This window comes from Lampetra fluviatilis, chromosome 50 (assembly GCF_964198595.1).
Source record: "Lampetra fluviatilis chromosome 50, kcLamFluv1.1, whole genome shotgun sequence".
Taxonomy (NCBI): Eukaryota; Metazoa; Chordata; class Hyperoartia; order Petromyzontiformes; family Petromyzontidae; genus Lampetra; species Lampetra fluviatilis.
This window is the reverse complement of record NC_136324.1, coordinates 361,486-382,880: the sequence shown is the minus strand read 5'-3', so window position 1 is coordinate 382,880 and position 21,395 is coordinate 361,486. Positions and strand designations below refer to the sequence as shown.

Here is a 21,395-nt window from a genome sequence, read left to right as displayed (position 1 = left end):
CTCGTCTGCTGACAATGTAGCCTCGCAGAAGCTTCCAGCACCTGTTGAATTGTACGGTGGCCACCCATCCAAGCACTATCCATGCAGGCGCAACCCTAGCTTCACTTCTGACGAGATCGGTTGCATTTTCTGGGCGATCTGGTCATAACAAACACATTTGCAGCGACTGTGAATGTCACTGTGTGGTGCCGGGCTTGCGAGGCCACGGCGGATAATGTGTTGTCATTATGTGCAGCCCGGTTACTGGGTGTAGACCCAGCCCTAGCGGGGCTTGGGTGAGCGCTGGTCGGCGCGGAGGCACCGCGAGCAGTGTGCGGTGCGGGCTCCCGGTGAGGGAGCGAGAGAGAGCGTCAGCCAGCCAGGGTTACGTTGGGGCACGATACGCCGGTTGACCTGCCGACACATGACCAGATGATAATGGAGGGGGGCCACCGGTTGACGGGGGCCGCTGGGCGGTCACGTGGTATAAAAGAGCTCTCGGGAGCCTTCGGGAAAGAGCTGGAGAGATCTAGAAGGTGGGCGGGGCGAGTGGCGGAGCCAGCCCCAGCCCGGGCCGATATAACTGGGGCCCCGTTAGGGGCTCGGGATTCTTGACTGTTGGTGAGTGAAGATCCACGTCGGGTTGAAGAAGCCTCGAGCCACGCAGTCCGGGACCCAGCTCGTGGTCCCGACCAGGATAGCGAACCGTGTCTAGTTCTGCCGTAGCGTGGTTAGGTGGGCGTTCAACACCCGAGTGTAGGTCACGTGATGTTGTGTTGAGTCGATGTAATAAATAGTGTTGCTCCCAAAGACAACATCTGCGACTCAGTTGGACTCACGACCCATTTATCTGACCTGAGCAAGCAGCGGTTTGGCAACTCGGTGTGACGTCGAGGCACCGACGTGTGCCGCGTGTTTTCCGTGACCATGGAGCTTGGTGCGTGTTATTATATTCACCGGGGACTCCTGGTCCATGAGGTAGGCCCCATGGCCCTGGCTCACTGCCTCGCGGTACCTCCGGTGGGCGGTCTCTTTTTCCTTCACCTGAATAAAAAGACATACAGAGTGAGTGCAGTCATCATAATAATTTAAACTTGTAATGTGCATGGTATTCACTCACTCTCGAAGAGAGAGTGGCTCAGAGGCGCGATGAGGTACCACAAACAAGCAGCAAGGCAACAACGCCGTGAGCCGACGTCGCCCTCCCGGAAGGCGACGCTGTGCGCCAAAGCCACCCGCGAGGGCGCGAGAGGCCCAGAGGAGAGCGCCGTACCTGGCCCACGATGTGCTTGCCGTTGATGAAGGCCTCGAAGCTGCACACAGCCGCCATCTCGTCAAGTGGGAAGGTGAACTTGGCCTCGATGGGATCCGTGCTCTCGTTGTCGTACTCCTGCATCACCACCACCTGGGTGGGGGGGGGGGCGGTCGCTCAAATGAAGACAACTTTGTGGGAATTCAGAGACTGGTCCGCTAGAGCGGCGTCCCGTGGGTATCGCTACGCTACAGCCAGAGGCAAGCGGCCGGTGATGAGGGAATTTGCGGCAACAGCAATGAGCAGTTTGAGCGAGGAGACAATCCCGGATTTGCTGAGCCCCTTGAGGAGAGGAAAGCGTGAAGTCTGCGTGCAGGTGATCAACAAACACAAACGTGGATGGTCAAGAAACGATAAGAGGGGGCGTGTTTTATTTTTATTTTCCTTGAACCTACTGCTAGTTGTGCTGTACAGCGCTCCCGTGTATTTTCGGGCTGTACTCTGTGCACTATTTGGCACAGAATCAGAACATACTCTTTTTCAGAGGAATCCGATGAGCTACAAAGCATTGTTTCACAGATGTCCAGTACACAACATCCGACGCTTCGCTCCACGTGGCGAGAGCTTCTTAAGGAAGTCTACGCTGGTGAATTCCGCTCCTGAAGATGCTCCCAGCAGGTGCAGGGAAATGTCGCGACGTGACGCCAAACAACACCGCGGGGTACCGCCCAAATAAATACATCGGAGACCTTTGATTTGAATGCGTTTTCTAATCTCTTTGGCCGCTCTGAACCCACCCCCCCTCCCCGTCTCACCTGGGCGGTAAAATCGAGGATGTTTGCCCGCACGTGCACGGCCTTGAGAGGCACGGGCAACCCCGCCCCCGAGTGTAACCCGCTCAGCCTCTTCTTGGGTTCTCCTGGCTCAGGCAGCAACTCCGAGACGTTGGGCTCAGGAAGAATTCCTGACATTGGGATGAGCAAAATGCAAAAAAAACCCAGTAAGAATTAAATGTCTTCCCTGTGCACCTGACCATGGGGCAGCATTCACAGCCGTTGATGGCCCCGAGCCGTTGATGGAAATTCTACGCGAAACCCAATCACGGTACAATGCGGGTTTATATCTACATTGATATAGTGTCTAAATGTGATAAAACACTCAAGACGCTGACACCACTCACCACACACCTGACACCAACACAACACAATTTAGATTTATATAGCTTTTAAATACCACCGCGTAGTAAAAACAGAGTGCTCACTCTCATCGGCAGGGGTTTCTGGGGCTTCATAAAACTCTTCATCATCCGAGTTCTCCTCCTCTTTCACCTCGTCAGATTCGAGGCAAAACTGAACGATGTAGCGGAGCTTCTGCTGCCGGGCATCGTAAATCACAAACTCGTCGTCCTGCGCACGCAGACACGCAGCGGGAGAAACGGTTGTCGCCACTTTAGCCGCCAATGCCCTGAGACCACGATGACAGCACGAAGTTCACAGCGGCTCACGCATTCAAACATTCACTTGTGCCCGTTCGAAATACAGCCAACTCTCGATCATCCCAGGTAGTGTTGGGGGGAGGGTGGCCCGCAGATAAAATAAAACACAGATATGAAGCATTTATAATTTAGGATATAAAAGCGTAATAGTTAAATTGAACCCGTAAGCCTTCGCAACCAATTTCATGATTCCCATTCAATCAATAAAGTTGTCATGAGAACAAACGTGGCAGTTTATTACTGCTTCAGCAACAACGGTGTGTTGGAGACCAATTCATAACATTGCATCATCTGGCACGACTTTCCATGGTAGTTACACAGCCAGCATCATAAGGCAGTTTCCAGACATCTGAAAATGTCCCTCCAGTCTTGGGCCTTAAATCGGCGGTGTGATGTCATCAATGTGCTCTCTTCTGGATACACATTGCTGACATCGCACCACTTGTTTGTAACAGTTGTTCATGTACAATGGGTTTACAGATGTAGGAATCGTCATGGATGTTGTTACTGCTTGATAAAGTAATTGTATTACTTGATGACATGTTTGAGTTCACGTGGGTATTGAGTCAAACAATTGTAGCAAACAATGGATTGGAATATTCAGCGTGGAGGTCGAGTTGTTAGTTTTCAATTTAAGATGTTTATCTGGTTAAAGGGAGCTCACCCACACGGCTGAAAGCACCAGCGTGAACACAGTCTTCTTTCACCTCTCTCGTGTTTGGGATGTACCATGTGCGTGTTGTTCCACACCAATGTCCGACTGTTCGCTGCACTTGTTGGGAGCTCCTGAAGCAGCTCCCAACACGAGCGAAACGTCGGACGCCGCGACGTCCGATGCGCGCGACAACCCCGAACACACATCGGGGGCGCTACGCGGCATGACCGCAAACAGCCACGAGGCAGCGTTGCCCTATCGCCGCGTTCATCCCTCACCTCGAACTCGGAGGCGGTGCCTGGGGTGGCGCGCGCCCCGTGCAGGCTGTCGTGCCCCTGCGGGGGCGCGGCGAGCGAGGGGTCGCGGTGGCGCACCAAGTGGCAGCGGCCCAGCGCCACGTCGCACACGGCGAGCACGCGGCTGCCGTCTTGAGCAGCGGCGCGGCGCGCGTACTTCACGCTCGTGCTGCGGGCGGGGAGACACGGGCACGCGGGCAGACGTCGCCATCGTCACCCGTTCGCGTTATTCATTCAGGGAGCAGCGTCGTCGTCGTCGTCACGGCCAACACCAGACACGTAGCGACCACTGAAACGAGTATTCCATTCGGAAAAGATCGATCGCTTCATTAGCGTTTGTCTTTTTAGCAAATTTATTCCGATTGTGCTTTCGGTGTCACATCACAAGGTGTCATCGGTGGCTTGAACTCCTGTGCAAAAAAACACATCGAGTCTCATGTGGATTTTTGTCCACGCAGACAATGTGCAATTGTTTACGTCGTAATTTATTACATAATTCCACAATCAAGAGTTACGTTTGTTTAACCTGGGGAGAACTCAAGAACGGTACCCCCTTGCACCTCTGAAGAGCACGGTTGGCTACGTAAGGTGTGAAAGAAGTTTAACGTACTTGCACACAAGAAAGCATGATTAGTGAGGGAGGTCACCAAAGTTACAAGAGGCTGCAGCCGTTCATACAACAAATTCCGTGAACCTCTGCAGTGACTAGACATCCTCCACGCACCACAGGAGCAATACATAGATCGATTCATTCACCGAATCGTGAGGGAAGAAGAGGGGGAGGGAGAACGGTCCATGACTAATCAACACCATATACGGGCAGCACCTGATGGAGTCACTGAAGTAAATGCCACATCCCAGCATGCCGATGTCCGTGCGCTCCACTCCGAACTCCCCCACCACCGTCTTGGGCAGCAGCAGGCCCCTTGAGTAAATGTAGAGATACAAGGAGGTGAATTAATAACTACAGGTTATGTGAGTGTGTTTGTGTGGGTGTGTTTGTCAGTGTATGTTTGTGTTGGTGTGTTTGTGTGAGTGTGTGAGTGTTTATGTGTGTGTATTTACGTGGGTGTTTGTGTGTGTTTGTGTGTGTGTTTGTGTGTGTGTTTGTGTGAGTGTGTGTGTGTTTGTCTGTGTGCTTGTGCGAGAGTGTTTGTGTGTGTTTGTGTGTGTGTTTGTGTGTGTGTTTGTGTGAGTGTGTGTGTGTTTGTCTGTGTGCTTGTGCGAGAGTGTTTGTGTGTGTGTGTTTGTGTGTGTGTTTGTGTGTGTGTTTGTGTGAGTGTGTGTGTGTTTGTCTGTGTGCTTGTGCGAGAGTGTTTGTGTGTGTGTGTTTGTGTGTGTGTTTGTGTGAGTGTGTGTGTGTTTGTGTGAGTGTGTGTGTGTTTGTCTGTGTGCTTGTGCGAGAGTGTTTGTGTGTGTGTGTTTGTGTGTGTGTTTGTGTGTGTGTTTGTGTGAGTGTGTGTGTGTTTGTCTGTGTGCTTGTGCGAGAGTGTTTGTGTGTGTGTGTTTGTGTGTGTGTTTGTGTGAGTGTGTGTGTGTTTGTGTGAGTGTGTGTGTGTTTGTCTGTGTGCTTGTGCGAGAGTGTTTGTGTGTGGGTGTTTGTGTGGGTGCTCGCCAACAGCCGTATTGTAGCGGCGAGCGGCAGTGTAGCGGTGAGCGCGCTGCTCTACGAACCCTGGCAACCCGAGTTTGATTCCCGCTCACAGCCAACACCGGTGATGACGATTATCTGAACCGGTCCTGGGCCTTCTCTAGGTTGACTCAGCCTCAAATAAGTAGCTGGTGCGATGTGCAAACATTGCCACTAAAGAGGAAAAGGCGGCCGGGCATGGTGCTGGCCACCCACACCCTCGTGTGCTGTGTCGGCCTTAAAAGGTGCTCACTAAAAGCACTTGTCCCAAGATTCTGTTAAGGCTATACAGGGGATCTTTGCCTTTGATCGCAAACATCACATGCCACAAGTCCCGAGAGCAATGGTGGCTGTCTGTTGGAATGGAACCCGTCGGTGCTACATCTCTTCGGTCCTCGGGCTTCGGTCTTCACGCTCGGCATCGTGGGTCAGGCAGCGTGTTACTGACTGACCCGAATGATGTAGTTACCCCGTTGTGGTCTTGTTAACCGAGTGTACGTTTATGCAGTTACCCTGTTGGGGTGTTATAGTAAACGTGTTGCCTCCAAGTTCCAGTGTGTGTCTCCGTGAAGAACACGATAATTATATTGCTGATTATGATGCTGCTATGAAAAAGCTGAAGAAACAAGTGATAATGACGATATTTCAAATGATAATAAGTGCCAGAGATGCTAGAGATGATGATGCAAATTATGACTAAGCTGATGAAGCAGAAGATGATGTGACAATATATATGATATTTGTGACAATCGTCACTATACAATCACGATTATGCTGACAAAGCTGTTGATGAGCGAAAGTGAAAACGCCAATGACATCAATTACGATGCCGATGATGGCGATGACGATGCTGTCAAATCGCCCCTCACCTGGACAGGATGCCGAGCAGGCTGCGCGGAGTGAAGGCGTGGAACAAGGAGCGTGTGTTCCCCACCTCCGAGCGGAACTGCCCAATCTCCGCGGGGCGATCCACGCGAAAAATCTTCAGGATCTTGAAACCATCGAGTCTGTCCAGACATGGCACGGCAGAGAGAGCATCCAGAAAGTGCCACGCCACGGTGGTGAGGTGTTAACTACCTCGCCAGGTATACAGGAGGTCGTGGGTTCGATCCAGACCCCGACGCCTGCTGTATATTTGGAATTTGCCTATTCTCCCCGTGGTTGCGTGGATGTTTCTCTGGGTCCTCCGATTTTTGGCTGCTATAGATTTCCACGTGATAAGCCACTTTGCTGAGCTATCATTTGTGGCCAGGTAGCTTCTGAAAAAGAGCTATGTAGCTTAGTGGGCCTTACTGGTAAATATTTACTAGAATAACCGATAATGTCCACGTACCGCCCTGTTGTCAATCCACTGCTGGGCGAGGGCCAGCGCACTCAGTGCGGGTCGTTGGCGGTTATTCAACCACACCGGACAGTCTGGGTTGGTGAAGGTGGAGAGCATAGATGTGGGAGCACAGCAGTACAGTACAACAGCGGACTGTGCTGCATTGTCCTCGACTGCCCACAGCCCTTTATCAATGTACATCGCTGTACACAACCTCTGTTGTGGATGTTGGCCACATACCCAAGCATGATAGAGGCTCAACGCTACTCTAGATCAGGAAGATAATTCAACGGAGCGCAGGCAAGTGGACCCAATTTAGTTCCTCAATTCAAGAGGTTCTTGGGGAACTGAATTCGCATCCTGAAGAAGCCCAACTCGTGTAGTGGAACATCTGACATGATGCAAACCACGAACACAAAGGCAGTAGCAGTAGGAAACAAGATTTTTTTTCAACATTATTATATAACAATATTTTGCAAAAGAAAGCAGTTGTCAAGAACCTTATATTTTAGAACATATATCGCCGCATCCGGTCAACCCTAGGCTCCTCACGGCTCTCTCTGTGCGTCCACATTCCTGGCTGCTGCCACTGACCTCCCGTGGCTGGACTGGAGCAGCTGATTGCGGAGGCTGTTGAAGTCACTGGAGTTGGGCTCCAGGTGGAGCAGGGAGCAGCGCAGGGCGGTGAACTGCGCCAGCGTCGTGGCGTTGCGCGACAACGCCGTCAGCTTCTTCAAAGCCAAATCTTGTTCTCCCATCTGCCGGGATGAAACGTTAGCACGTGGAACTCCTCGGTTGTTGAGAATGTTAATAATGATTAGAGCTTGTGATCGAACCCATCATCAACAGAGTCGGGTGTTCCACTGCAGAGCTCTAGAGAGACCATCTGGAGAGTTGTGTTGGTGCACCCCACCCATGCTGACCAGTCACCTTGGAAGAAAGGGAGAGTGACTCACTGTGGCGTTCCCACAGAGATGGGCTGGGGGGAATTTGAGAAACTTGGCCATTGTTTCAACTGCCACCCTGGGAGATCAAACCGGCAATATTCTTGATTGGACGTCCACCCCCAAATAATTGTTACGAGGCAAAATAGGCCATACCTGGCACGCTAAGTTGTCGAGCTGAGATTGTACTTTATGGAAGGGGATTTCCACCAAACACAACGGAAACAAGGGGAGTGATTAATTTTCACTCATGCAACTTCAGTGTAATTGTACATATTACAAAAACGGGGACTTAATGGGTCGTGTTTAGTTTATGGAAAGTGGCCATGCTTTTCCAACTTGAGGAGAAGAGTATGAGAAGTGGAAGACGGATTGTGTGGGGTGTGCGTGTCATTCCAACGAGAAGCCATCGGGATATAAAGGCGGAAAATGTAGGCAAGGCTCAGTCGAGGAGCACGCCGATCTGAAAAGCCAAGTTGCTGTTGTGAGTACTGCCGACACGTTCATCATGTTATGACAAGTTCTGAAATATGCATTTTAAAGATGCAGTGTAGCACATATTCTTGTTGAGAAGTGAAAGGGACCAGTGGTTCGGTTTGATGTAAAAATACGTGTAGATTGTGATGTGAGAACAACTCCTATGGACGATTCGTTAAAAAGAGGTTAAAAAGGAAGATCTGAACGGTGACCGAGTATGAGTGAATGAGGGGGAACATTTTTAAAAACTCAAAGCGGACTCAATATCACTGAAAGAGTGTTCACCCACACAGCCTTCTGAGTCCGGATGTGAGAGACACTGGGTTTGCAAGAAGAGGTGTGCATGACATTGGAGATTCAAGATCCATGCAGTAAACAAGGCTCCCAAGGCCCAGGCACGATCAACGCAGCCTTCATAAATGGGGTGCGGTGACGTTGGGCGATGGAGCAGCATCTGCCTGCTGTGACGCATCAACGCCGGCGGGGGATGAGCGTGGAGAGACACCGCACGCCATTCTCCTGGGATGGGTCCAACGCAGCAACATCGAGGAGAGTGGGCTGCCACACAAGCTCAAGAGCAGTAGGACTGTGCCTGCTGAGGGGAAAGTGGCAGCAGGCCTGAAGCCAGAGTAGTTGGAAGACGGAACACACTGGGGGGAGGGGGGGAAGGCAAGCAAGACCTCACTTGTACCTAGTGGTGTGCAAGAAAAGTGTGTGTACTTATGAGCGAAGAGTTGCTAAGCTTTTCTTGAGGGAATATTCTTGTCTTTTAATTAAAAAAATGTAAGCCCCGCCTAGTGAAGTGACCCTATAGCACAACATCCACGTCCAGACCACCCCACAAATTTCTGTGGCTGGTGACGAAAATAATAACGATGATAAAATGTGGCACCACTCCTCGCTCACACTCACCGAGCTATCGTCTCCGTCCGTGTTATTCTTCCTCGTCGCCTCGTTCGCATCCACGACGTCGCGGATCAGCTGCCAGGATGAAACATCAGGCAAGTGAGGATGTTAATCGACATGAGGCTTCTCATCGAACAGATAATCAGTAAAAGGCCTCCACTGCAGAAAGCTCTAGAGGGCCCCCTCTAGAGTATGTTGGCCTACTCTTTCATGCTGGCTGGTCATCAAGGGGGAGTACAGACACTGCACCGCACCCAAACCACCAGTTGACTGACTGTGGCATTCCCATTTAAACTCTTGGGTGCGCAGAGTCAGGGAGATTTAAGAAACTTGGCCACTGTTTCAACTGCCATGCTGGGAAGATCGAACCGGCGATGCGTCTCGATTGCAAGTCCAGTGTTATAACTTGTACACGACGGCAGATTCTCCAAATAATAATAAAAATAATAATACATGCGGCGACACTGCTTGCTCACTCACCTGGCAAAGGTCAAGTTTTGCTGAGATACTGGCCATGCCTGTAAGTGGACAAACAGCCTGAGGTTGCTGAGGGATGATCTTGTAGAACTCGTTTGACAGTCTCTCCAATGCGCCTTCATCATGTACATCTTTGCTCAGCACTGCCTTCTTCAGCTGCAGCAGGATAGCTTCTGCTTTGGTGACCTATATTTTATTTTGGCAAGAATAAGAAATGGGGAAACGAAGACAATTCATGCATACGCATGGGATTAAGCAACAGCTTTTCAACATTGGTTTTGTTCTTGGATGTATTTAATTAGTAATCATTACAACCGCGTCTCTCGCCAGAAGCTCAGGAAGCCGTACGTTCGTAAACATCAATGTCGTTGGCAACCCGTTGCTGTGGAACCCATCCCTAATAGCAACACAACTTTACGCAAAAAAAAATGTTTCATTCTGCATCGTCTTTACGAGAGATATTGTGACCTCCCGTGACACACGGACAAACCTAATGCATAACCCTTTCAGCATGAGTTTGAAGGCCTTAAAAGTGTTATGTACAATTGTGCAGCTTTGTAAGGAGAGTTGAATACTAATTGTGAAGGCCTATCAAGAATGCCCATGTGGGTGTAGAAACACTCCAGTCATTTGGCAAGAAAGATTTATTTATAGTCAATAATTTCCAACAAAAAATGTATCCTTCTTTAAAATGTTTCTCCGAGTATTGTCAGGATAAAAACGCTGTAAAGATACAATCGGCAAAATACTTTATGTACTGCCAGCTCGAGGTATCAAGCTGCTACAGCAGCCGAGTTTTTCCCACACTCAACCTTAAAATAATCCACACCTCATCAAATACCTTTTGTTTTACCGGACAACCGAGCTGTGCTGGGATTGCAACGAGCCAGCCTGGCACGGCTCTAGAGGCACAGATTGTTTTTCCCACTGCCGAGCCCGAACCGCGCTACTTATGTCACGCACAATGAACGAGTGCGATGAAACTGCGAACCCTGTCTTTGTTTGATCCAGAGACAGATTCAGATGCCTTGGCCACATTTCATGGTTTGTGACTCGGCGGCGCGGCAAATAACCAGTGGAAAACCACCCGCGCCGCGAGGGCCCCACGATTGCGTGGCTCTGATGCGCCAGTGGAAAAAAGGAAAAAGTCACCCGACTGCAGTCGTGTGCCATCGCATTTGGAAAACACCTGTGTTGTGAATGCTAAGGTGGATTCCGCTTTACCTGCTTAGGCTCGATCAGCAATACGGGCATTTGAAGGATCTGGGAGAGATGCCCCAAGGCCTCGGACCATACGAACGACACAAAACGGCCGACGTCCTTGGACAGGTGAAAATTCGCCATGGAGATCTCCGTCTGTGCCTGTCATCATCAGTGGGGACACACAAATAAGACATATATATATATAAGGTGTGAACAGGATTGACGCACCTAATGCCTCAATGCACCACGTGAAGCCACCTGAGAGAAACCAACAACTGACTTAGCATCCCTCCCCTTCTCTACGGCACGCATCACCCTCTCTTGGGATAAAATCCGTAAAAATGTGTTTTGTCGCATAGAAAATGAACAACACCGCCCTCTCATATGCTACGCTGGCTCTAATAGATGCTCACTAATAACACTTTCCCCAAGTCTATCTTCCATTGATAATATATATTTGGCTCAGATGACGTCAATAAAATGTGTGTCGTTAAACCCTCCTCCACATGACACAGCAAATAAATAAAGCTGCCACGTGAACAAACGTGACAATGTACTGCTCTTTTCGCAGGACCACCGGTGCGCTGAAGAGCAATATCACAACTTTCAAACGAGGACGACGTTTCACTGAGAGCAACAACCAGCAGCATCAGGCAGTTGCCAGTATTATATCTCACTTAAAATATCTGACCCAAAAAATTACTAAGAATCAAAATATTGGCCGCTAAAGCACACGTGTTAAGTTTATCTTCACTTTATTGGGTATATTTGTTTAACTGTGTAAAGTTGTAAATGTGTAAGAAGAGGTGTTTCAGTATGTGGTGGTGGTGGTGGTGTGCATGTCAATTACAACCATCTGGTCCACAAGACGAGTTCCACAGCAATGGAAGGTGGTTCCAACTTTGAGGAAGGGTGACCGCAACAATGACCGGGTGTTTTACCAGTCGAAAATATTCTCGTTTAGCACTTGATAAGTGTAAATAAGATGCTTACGGTGATGGATAAATTCTGTTTACGGGCCGTTGTTTCACAGTGGTAGGCCCCGAGTGGTCGTGGGCCATATAAAATTAAGTCAGTGGTCCGTGTGGAATTAAATCATGAGCCGGATCGAGCCGGTGCTGTAAGTTCCCCACCTCTGCTTTAACAATCGACTGTTACCCCCCTGAGTGTCTCATTGCAGCCCCAAGCACCTGTTGGAACATGCGGGAGCCGAGTTGGAGGCCGGCGGGAAGCTGCTCCACCTTGACCATGCGGCAACGTTCTCCGGTGAGGAGCTCGCAGGCGTGGCCCAACAACACCTCGGCCCCCCGTCCACTCCCAGCCATCCGCACTTTCGTCAGTCTGCTGGTCACCTGTGCACAGACGTCACAGTTGACTCTGGTTCCTGGGTTCACCAAAGTACCTTCAGGTTCAAACAGGTACAAGCGTGTCCTCGAAATATCGGGATAAATAAGGGAATGGGGTGCCCCAATAAATATTATTTATTTCCGTTTAAGACCAGAGTAAAGCTTTTACAACATGTGGTGTTATTTCTTTATTTTCATGTGACACTATGTCTGTATTATAAAAACCATATCATGGAAAACCACCATATAAGAATAGGTTTTACCCCTTAAATCTGGCAACAAACTGAAACCTTTTTACAAGGAATCATGTCTGCATTAACCACAACACTTGTGGTCAGAATGCAAACAAAAAACACTCTAGTGCATTCGCCACTTGTTGCAGAGGTTACCAGTTTGAATCCCGCAGCCGTCCGGATTGATCCTGGAGATGTATCAACCACAAAACCATTACACGGCGGCAGCATGCCCTGGTTTATGAACGACGCGCAAGAGAACCTGACCTTGTCGGGGCTCCTGCAGCTGGCGTGGTAGGCAGCAACGCGGAAGACGAGGCCGCTGGAGTGTGGAGCTGCTTGAATTTCTACGACCGACCAATACTCCTCCTTCGTCTGCTCCTTCTCACTCGTCTTTGAGAGCAGAATGTCAAAACGTCAGCGTTGACATCGTTCACGATTGCACAATCATAGAATGCAAATTCGTCGTGGCAGTCGGATGGCATGGCATGCGAGAAGGGCGAATCTGGGATTCAGCCGCCTGTGTTTAAAGCAAGCAGAGCGACTTGAAGGTTTCAGCCAGGCCACTTGGGACTGCACAAAAACCCATTCAGCTAAGGTTGGTTTAAGTTTGGCAAAGTACTTTAACTGCGATGCGATACACATTGATGAAGCAGGGCATGTGAGAAGGTAATTGAAGGAGCCTCCGAAGAAATATTGTGATGTTATCTTTCAGAGGCCATTCTCTAACGAGCGATTATGTTACTCCATTTTCTGTGAGTTGCAAAAACAAAAATCTTCATAGCATGAGAACATGACACTGATAGCAAAAGTGGAATATAATTGACAAAAAAGCAAAAAAAGTGAAAAAAAAAATGTGTGCTCTATAATCTCTGTCGTAACACTGACCTTATGGAAAATTGCAGATCGCACCATCTCAAACTCCTCTGGGAAAGCGGGCCGGTTGTTGTCCTCATCATCATCAACCCAAAGCCTGCACACCGCATTCACTATTCATTACAAAACTCCAACTCAGACAACACGCTAAGACTACGCGCTAGTACGACTATTGTAATACTGCAAAATGAGTATTATACATCCACGTTAACACCACAGGGTTGATGCCAATATGACTTATAGAGTATTGCATAATATGAATCATGAACTTCCACTTTAAATACAATTTAAGGGACAGCATTAGCAGCAATGCATACACAATGTATGTTGTGTTTGTAAAATTGAACAATATTTTTTTCCAGAAAAATATCGTGACCTCGGCTTGTAACAATCCCCCACTCCGCGACTCGATTAAACGTCGTCACAATTCAAGTATCAATCATGTTTTCAATTGTACTCTTAAATCGTAATGTCTGTCTCAAATTCTGTATCATTTTCTCCGTCTCATTTGTAAAGTCGGTCTTATATGAATGTAAAATCTGTGGTATTCGTTCTATTTTTACAAGCATGTTTTACATGCTTGCATTGCGAGCATAAGAACTGATGTTCATCAATGAAACTGTGACGATTTCTTGTTGTCACATTACAAGTTTCAACGTGGGTTTTATGAAGTAAATTTGTAGAAAGTACATTTGAAGTAATTTCCTATACCAGCCAATGAGGAACAAACGTTACACGTTTCTTAGTTTAATTCAGAACGTGCGGCTTACTTGACTTTGTTGAGCTCAAATGTCTCCTCTGCTGGCGGTCCTCGTTTGTGATCTCCTGTTCTGTTACTGAGCGCCCTTGTTACGACACCATTCGCTCGTTCTGTTTGGGAGAGGTAATGGTAAGGGGAAGAAAAAAGAAATCTACATTTGTAAAAGGATCACGATAATATGCATTACAAACACTGAGACAAAATGTAAAGAACAAATACAATGATCAGCAGAAACACATGACTGTGATACTCAAGCGGTGTAAGAAGCCAACTGGAAAATGCCCGAGTGTTTTAATTATTGTATTAATAAATACAGTAAACCCTTGCTATGCGCGAGTTCTGTATTTGCGAGTTTGGCATATTTGCGAGTTACTAAATGAACACGCATTTCTTATTCCCGACCTGCCGGACTCCAGCATTCACGAGTGTACACAGTGCTAGACCACCGGCACCAGGGAGGTGCGTGAAGAATGTTGTTACATTTGAAACTGTCTGCGCAGATTCGGAATGCCACCTCGGACGCCCGCTTTGTCCTCATGATAACAGCTGTGCGACGTTATCCATCTCCCGAGGAGTCATCCTCCTGAACTCCTCACCATCACTACCACCACCACCACCATCTCCATCGTCGCCAAACCATTCATCATCAAAGGCAATTAAAAAAAACACATTGTTCTTAAAAATGTATTATTCATTTATATAGCCGTTGTTTATGAAACATTTACAATGTCCCCCCCCACCATGTTCACTCGTACGAGGAACGTATCCCCATTTTTTCCCCGATGAAAAAGGTTTTTGCATTCACGAGGGTTACGTTCTTGAAAACGCTCTCGAGTCCAGGGTTTCACTCTCACTTATTTGCAATCACCGACACCGACCTTCATTGCCCACGACGACGATGTTGTTGTTGTCGGCAGGATCGGCGGCGAGCGCCGGCTCTAAGAGCTGTCCTGCCGCGAAGCACCGGTACAGGAACTTGGGGCACACGACTCGCACGCCGTGCTTGGCTGCCAGCTTCAAGCGCAAGGGAGAGCCAGCCCCTTCTGCCGACACCACCAGATGCGTGCACTACGGGACAGGGATTATCAATCGCCAACGCGCGTGTTACACGCATGTGTCTGATGCGGAAACATGCTTCTAAGTGACTCCGAAGTCTCGTAAGTGAAGAGGGACAACGAGTGATTGCAAACTCGACCGTTTGATGCAGCAGAAGTAGTGGTGCTACAAAGCAGAATGTTCACTTCTAGCAGATCGTTTCTAGCAGGAGTCAGAAAACTGCAGCCTGTGGGCCTAGGGGCCGTCCATTTTTGACCCCCCCCCCTCGTCACACGGCGTCACAAAAAGTCAGACCCACCCTCAAATATGAAGTCACAAAGCTCTGCCCCCCCCCCCCAAAAAAATATAAAACATGCTTCAAATTGCTTTAAACTATGGTCATTGTAGTGCGTATTTAATGTGGCACTGCACTCTGATGTTGTCGGAGAAAACATTTATTAAAAAGTCTCTTTAATGATGTAGAACGTGTTGTCTATATTGATTTAAAGTTGCGCATTTTGATGTGACGTCACATTTCTCAACCCCCCCCCCCCCTCGTCACACATCGTCACAAATGTCTGACCCCCCCCCCCATGGTGCGTGACGTCATTTATGGACGGCCGCCTAGATAAAGAAATGACCTGCGATCTCATTTCACACGGTCCATAGCCACATGAGGCTTACCACTTGGAACTGCCTGCAAGGATGTATCCTTCATTGCCAACCAACTTCACAACACAAATTGGATACCAGAGGATAATATTTTTTTAGTTAGAAAAAAAAGTGAAAACTACTTTTAAACTTTTCAAAATGCATCCCTGTACATGAGAAGTGTGAAAATGTGTGCAAGATTAAGAATGCAAAAAGGCCTGATCCATGAACATCTATAGAATATGACTTTCTACAAGACGTCTGGCCAGGATACATAATTGACCAGGGCTGAAAGTTGACGGTCGGATATGTGACATTGTACTATACAACAAACTCTCCATCAAGGCCCGGCACTCACCTGGGATGTGACGGCGTGCGAGATGACTGCGCCATGGGCGGTGAGTTTCTCCTTGAGCTGTAGCCGCTGACGTCGGGGCCACGAGGGAAGGTCCAGTACGATGAAGCAGGCCGAAAACAAGCCCATGGTACTGCGACGCCGAGCGCACGCTAGCGGCCTCTCTGCACACGAGGGGGGGAGGATGTGCACATGAAGAGATGGAAGGATTGGTGCAAAGGTGCTTTCTGCTGATGTTAGGTGTACACTGGAATTGTAATCTAGAGCAATGCTTCGCAATCGGTGTGCTGTGGAAAATTCCCAGGTGTGCCATGTAATTTTTGGAATTACTTGAAAAGATAGAATTTAAAGACCCCACCTCCTACCCCCTCTCCATTGGTCAGGCATGTGCAGGACTGCAGACAGCCGTCATACCCCACCACCAGCCCTCTACACTCACTTGAGCGCGCATATGCAGTTAAAGAGACACATGCGGATACAGATGCACACGCAAAGAAAAATACAGAGACGCGAAAACACGTATAGAGAGACACAGAGATACGGAGTTACACACACAGGGAGACACTCAGAGGCAGAAAAAAGGGGAAAAACCCTATTATTATATTTTGGTACTGGCAAAGGAGGTCTAATGATGTACATGTTCAGGAATCTCGATGCCAATGTGTGGGTCTGCTCGCCGCCACAGAAGGGGGCTTCGGGAGTTGAGAGGTGGCGTCGTTTTGCTCGAGGAGGAATGCCGAATTAAGCGGATGAAGCTGTTGTCTTCACTGGATGTCCTCAAAAGATGCAGATTCGAAGGTAATACCACACATAGTTAAAGTAACTCATCACATTAAGTCACTGAAAGCGAATCAAATAATACATAAAGCTAGTGAATTGTTGCTAAAAGAGAGAATACAGGATAATGGAAGTGAGCTTGAATTTCAAAGAAATAAAACATTATGTTAACCGTTCTGATAGGTACCGACTTAGTGCTGCGTGGAAGCGAATTATTATCAAATACTCCATTGTTTAAATGCATGCCTCTGCAGGCCACCATACTTCAATCGGGATCACCGTTGGCACGGCTATTCATTAACCCCCCCACGTTGCGCAAGAAGAGCGCACGGTGTGGTCACCACACCTACGCCTCCATTGAAGTGCAGCGAGTTCAACTGAGTCGCAGACGTCCTCTTTGGAGGCCACACATTTATGAACACCAACACAGAATGACAGCCTATGGTGGTGACCACCAGGCTCGCTACACCAGTCACGTGGTAACTAGTGGAGTGCCACGGCCCTGAGTAACCCCGTCTCCATGGCCGGCACTCCCGCACCCTATCCTGTAGGGGTCGGTACTGCACGCCGAGCGTGGTGCCACCCAGTGCTGTCAGCCACCCTCCAGGGCTGGCACCACACCCACGTGGTACCCGCAATGTCGCCACACCACACTCGTGACCCACTATGGCCGGCACCATACCCACGTGGTGCCCACGATGTCGTCACACCACACTCGTGACCCACTATGGCCGGCACCACACCCACGTGGTGCCCACGATGTCGTCACACCACACTCGTGACCCACTATGACCGGCACCACACCCACGTGGTGCCCACGATGTCGTCACACCACACGCGGTGACCCACTATGACCGGCACCACACCCACGTGGTGCCCGCGATGTCGTCACACCACACTCGTGACCCACTATGACCGGCACCACACCCACACCCACGTGGTGCCCGCGATGTCGTCACACCACACTCGTGACCCACTATGACCGGCACCACACCCACGTGGTGCCCACGATGTCGTCACACCACACTTGTGACCCACTATGACCGGCACCACACCCACGTGGTGCCCACGATGTCGTCACACCACACTCGTGACCCACTATGACCGGCACCACACCCACACCCACGTGGTGCCCGCGATGTCGTCACACCACACTTGTGACCCACTATGACCGGCACCACACCCACGTGGTGCCCACGATGTCGTCACACCACACTCGTGACCCACTATGACCGGCACTACACCCACGTGGTGCCCACGATGTCGTCACACCACACTCGTGACCCACTATGACCGGCACCACACCCACACCCACGTGGTGCCCGCGATGTCGTCACACCACACTCGTGACCCACTATGACCGGCACCACACCCACGTGGTGCCCGCGATGTCGTCACACCACACTCGTGACCCACTATGACCGGCACCACACCCACACCCACGTGGTGCCCGCGATGTCGTCACACCACACTCGTGACCCACTATGACCGGCACCACACCCACACCCACGTGGTGCCCGCGATGTCGTCACACCACACTCGTGACCCTCTATGGCCGGCACCACACCCACACCCACGTGGTGCCCGCGATGTCGTCACACCACACTCGTGACCCACTATGGCCGGCACCACACCCACGTGGTGCCCACGATGTCGTCACACCACACTCGTGACCCACTATGACCGGCACCACACCCACGTGGTGCCCACGATGTCGTCACACCACACTTGTGACCCACTATGACCGGCACCACACCCACGTGGTGCCCACGATGTCGTCACACCACACTCGTGACCCACTATGACCGGCACCACACCCACACCCACGTGGTGCCCGCGATGTCGTCACACCACACTTGTGACCCACTATGACCGGCACCACACCCACGTGGTGCCCACGATGTCGTCACACCACACTCGTGACCCACTATGACCGGCACTACACCCACGTGGTGCCCACGATGTCGTCACACCACACTCGTGACCCACTATGACCGGCACCACACCCACACCCACGTGGTGCCCGCGATGTCGTCACACCACACTCGTGACCCACTATGACCGGCACCACACCCACGTGGTGCCCGCGATGTCGTCACACCACACTCGTGACCCACTATGACCGGCACCACACCCACACCCACGTGGTGCCCGCGATGTCGTCACACCACACTCGTGACCCACTATGACCGGCACCACACCCACACCCACGTGGTGCCCGCGATGTCGTCACACCACACTCGTGACCCTCTATGGCCGGCACCACACCCACACCCACGTGGTGCCCGCGATGTCGTCACACCACACTCGTGACCCACTATGGCCGGCACCACACCCACGTGGTGCCCACGATGTCGTCACACCACACTCGTGACCCACTATGACCGGCACCACACCCACGTGGTGCTCGCGATGTCGTCACACCACACTCGTGACCCACTATGACCGGCACCACACCCACGTGGTGCTCGCGATGTCGTCACACCACACTCGTGACCCTCTATGACCGGCACCACACCCACACCCACGTGGTGCCCACGATGTCGTCACACCACACTCGTGACCCACTATGGCCGGCACCATACCCACGTGGTGCCCGCGATGTCGTCACACCACACTCGTGACCCACTATGACCGGCACCACACCCACGTGGTGCTCGCGATGTCGCCACACCACACTCGTGACCCACTATGACCGGCACCACACAGCGACATCCCACGACGTCACGACATCAGTAACGAAACAGCTGGAGGACTTCTCCACAAATCTGGCTGCCGCCTGATGAAGCTGGGTTGTAATTACTGGCGAAATGTCGTACTCAGATTGTGAATGTTGTGGCTTGGCTCTCCAACACACTGGTGTGTTGTACTAGTACACTATACACTACACTATACACTAGCGCTGTACTAGTATACTACACTATACACTACACTATATACCAGAGGTGGGACAAAGTCATTGTTATGCAAGTCCAAGTCGAGTCGCAAGTCATCAAATTCATGACTCGAGTCTGACTCGAGTCCAAGTCACATGACTCGAGTCCACATCTCATAGGTGGGACAAAGTCATTGTTATGCAAGTCCAAGTCGAGTCGCAAGTCATCAAATTCATGACTCGAGTCTGACTCGAGTCCAAGTCACATGACTCGAGTCCACACCTCTGCTATATACTAGTGCTGTACTAGTATACTATACACTACACTATACACTAGTGCTGTACTAGTATACTACACTATACACCACACTATACACTAGTGTTGTACTAGTATACTACACTATACACCACACTATACACTAGTGTTGTACTAGTATACTACACTATACACCAGGGGCGGTTTCTTCATTAGGGCGATTGGGCGACGCACCACCAATGTCATTCAACCACAGAGTCACGCTAGCCGTCACTGTGCCTCTGGATATAGTCCAATCAGCGTCATGCTACGTTCTGTGGAGTACCGCCTCTTTTTGGGCGATTTCCCTCCAGCTGAGAATCGCCCCGAGTGGTCCCATAGACTTACATTCAAAGATGTTTTTTTTCGAACGGGGGCGCTGCAATGCATTCTCTATGGCTTCCGGGAGGGCTCGCCCTAACGTGCTTACGTCATCATACGTGCTTACGTCATCATACGTGAGCACGTTTCATCCAACAATATAATTTGTCGCCACCTAGTGGAATCTTTAATAAAATAAACCTGAGTGGTTTGTTTTAATAGTGAGTATAGAAACAAACAAGATGTATTGTAAGAGTCACTTTATTTTTCATTAATATTAAAGAAGTGAAGTTGCCTTTACATGCTTAAGCTGTTAATTTATCCATTGCATGGGTGGACCTTATCCTTATCAATCATCCAGACATTTGCCCCCCCTGAGAGATTTTGCAGGAGCCGCCACTGCTATACACCACACGATACACTAGTGTTGTACTAGTATACTACACTATACACCACACTATACACTAGTGCTGTACTAGTATACTATACACTACACTATACACTAGTGCTGTACTAGTATACTACACTATACACGACACTATACACTAGTGCTGTACTAGTATACTACACTATACACTACACTATACACTAGTGCTGTACTAGTATACTACACTATACACTACACTATATACTAGTGCTGTACTAGTATACTGTACTATACACTACACTATACACGAGTGCTGTACTAGTATACTACACTATACACTAATACACTATACACTAGTGATGTACTAGTACACTACACTATACACTACACACTAGTGCTGTACTAGTGACGAATTGTCACGTTCTGTTTACGTGACAACCCTTACTCGTTGGCTGTGTCGGGTGGTGGCGGGTTTCACGGCACATTTAGAGATTTACGCAGCTACGATCGCCACGGCAGAGGGGTGAACAAGCGCGCCTCGCACTCGGAGCGCCGTGGCACGGACATGTCCACGCAGCAGCTGCAGCAGCAGCGGCGGTCATCGCGAACGTTTTGGTCAAACCATCATCACACGACGCCGACTGGCACACACATACAGTACATGCCTGTGACTGTGACATCCAGACGCGGACTGCGTGGACCAAGTGGTTGCTCCTACTGCTGTTGATGTTGTTGTTGTTGAGGTTCTTGTTGTTGAGATCTGTGTCGCTGTGACAGGCAGGCAGGTGGAGGCTGCGCTGATCAAGTGGTTGCTCCTACTACTGTTGTTGTTGTTGAGGTTGTTGAGTGGTTGTTGTTGTTGTTGA

General features: G+C 49.8%; 1 protein-coding gene across 2 annotated transcripts in view; it reads right to left on the bottom strand.

The window, feature by feature from the left end:
- The window catches only part of PARP4 (poly(ADP-ribose) polymerase family member 4), a 33,784-nt gene extending 17,726 nt beyond the window's left edge, over nucleotides 1-16,058 (bottom strand). For both annotated transcript variants that reach the window (XM_078878178.1, XM_078878179.1), the window contains exons 1-17: nucleotides 15,898-16,058; nucleotides 14,732-14,921; nucleotides 13,864-13,963; nucleotides 13,106-13,190; nucleotides 12,485-12,610; nucleotides 11,829-11,990; nucleotides 10,660-10,797; nucleotides 9,439-9,621; nucleotides 8,965-9,033; nucleotides 7,226-7,389; nucleotides 6,177-6,314; nucleotides 4,504-4,602; nucleotides 3,660-3,846; nucleotides 2,493-2,637; nucleotides 2,047-2,195; nucleotides 1,253-1,384; nucleotides 937-1,023 (exon numbers count right to left, since the gene is read on the bottom strand). In XM_078878178.1, coding sequence (XP_078734304.1) covers nucleotides 937-1,023; nucleotides 1,253-1,384; nucleotides 2,047-2,195; nucleotides 2,493-2,637; nucleotides 3,660-3,846; nucleotides 4,504-4,602; nucleotides 6,177-6,314; nucleotides 7,226-7,389; nucleotides 8,965-9,033; nucleotides 9,439-9,621; nucleotides 10,660-10,797; nucleotides 11,829-11,990; nucleotides 12,485-12,610; nucleotides 13,106-13,190; nucleotides 13,864-13,963; nucleotides 14,732-14,921; nucleotides 15,898-16,023 — 2,280 coding nt within the window. In that variant the 5' untranslated portion in view covers nucleotides 16,024-16,058. The remainder of the gene's footprint in view (nucleotides 1-936; nucleotides 1,024-1,252; nucleotides 1,385-2,046; nucleotides 2,196-2,492; nucleotides 2,638-3,659; nucleotides 3,847-4,503; nucleotides 4,603-6,176; nucleotides 6,315-7,225; nucleotides 7,390-8,964; nucleotides 9,034-9,438; nucleotides 9,622-10,659; nucleotides 10,798-11,828; nucleotides 11,991-12,484; nucleotides 12,611-13,105; nucleotides 13,191-13,863; nucleotides 13,964-14,731; nucleotides 14,922-15,897) is intronic.
- Nucleotides 16,059-21,395: the final 5,337 nt, after the last annotated feature.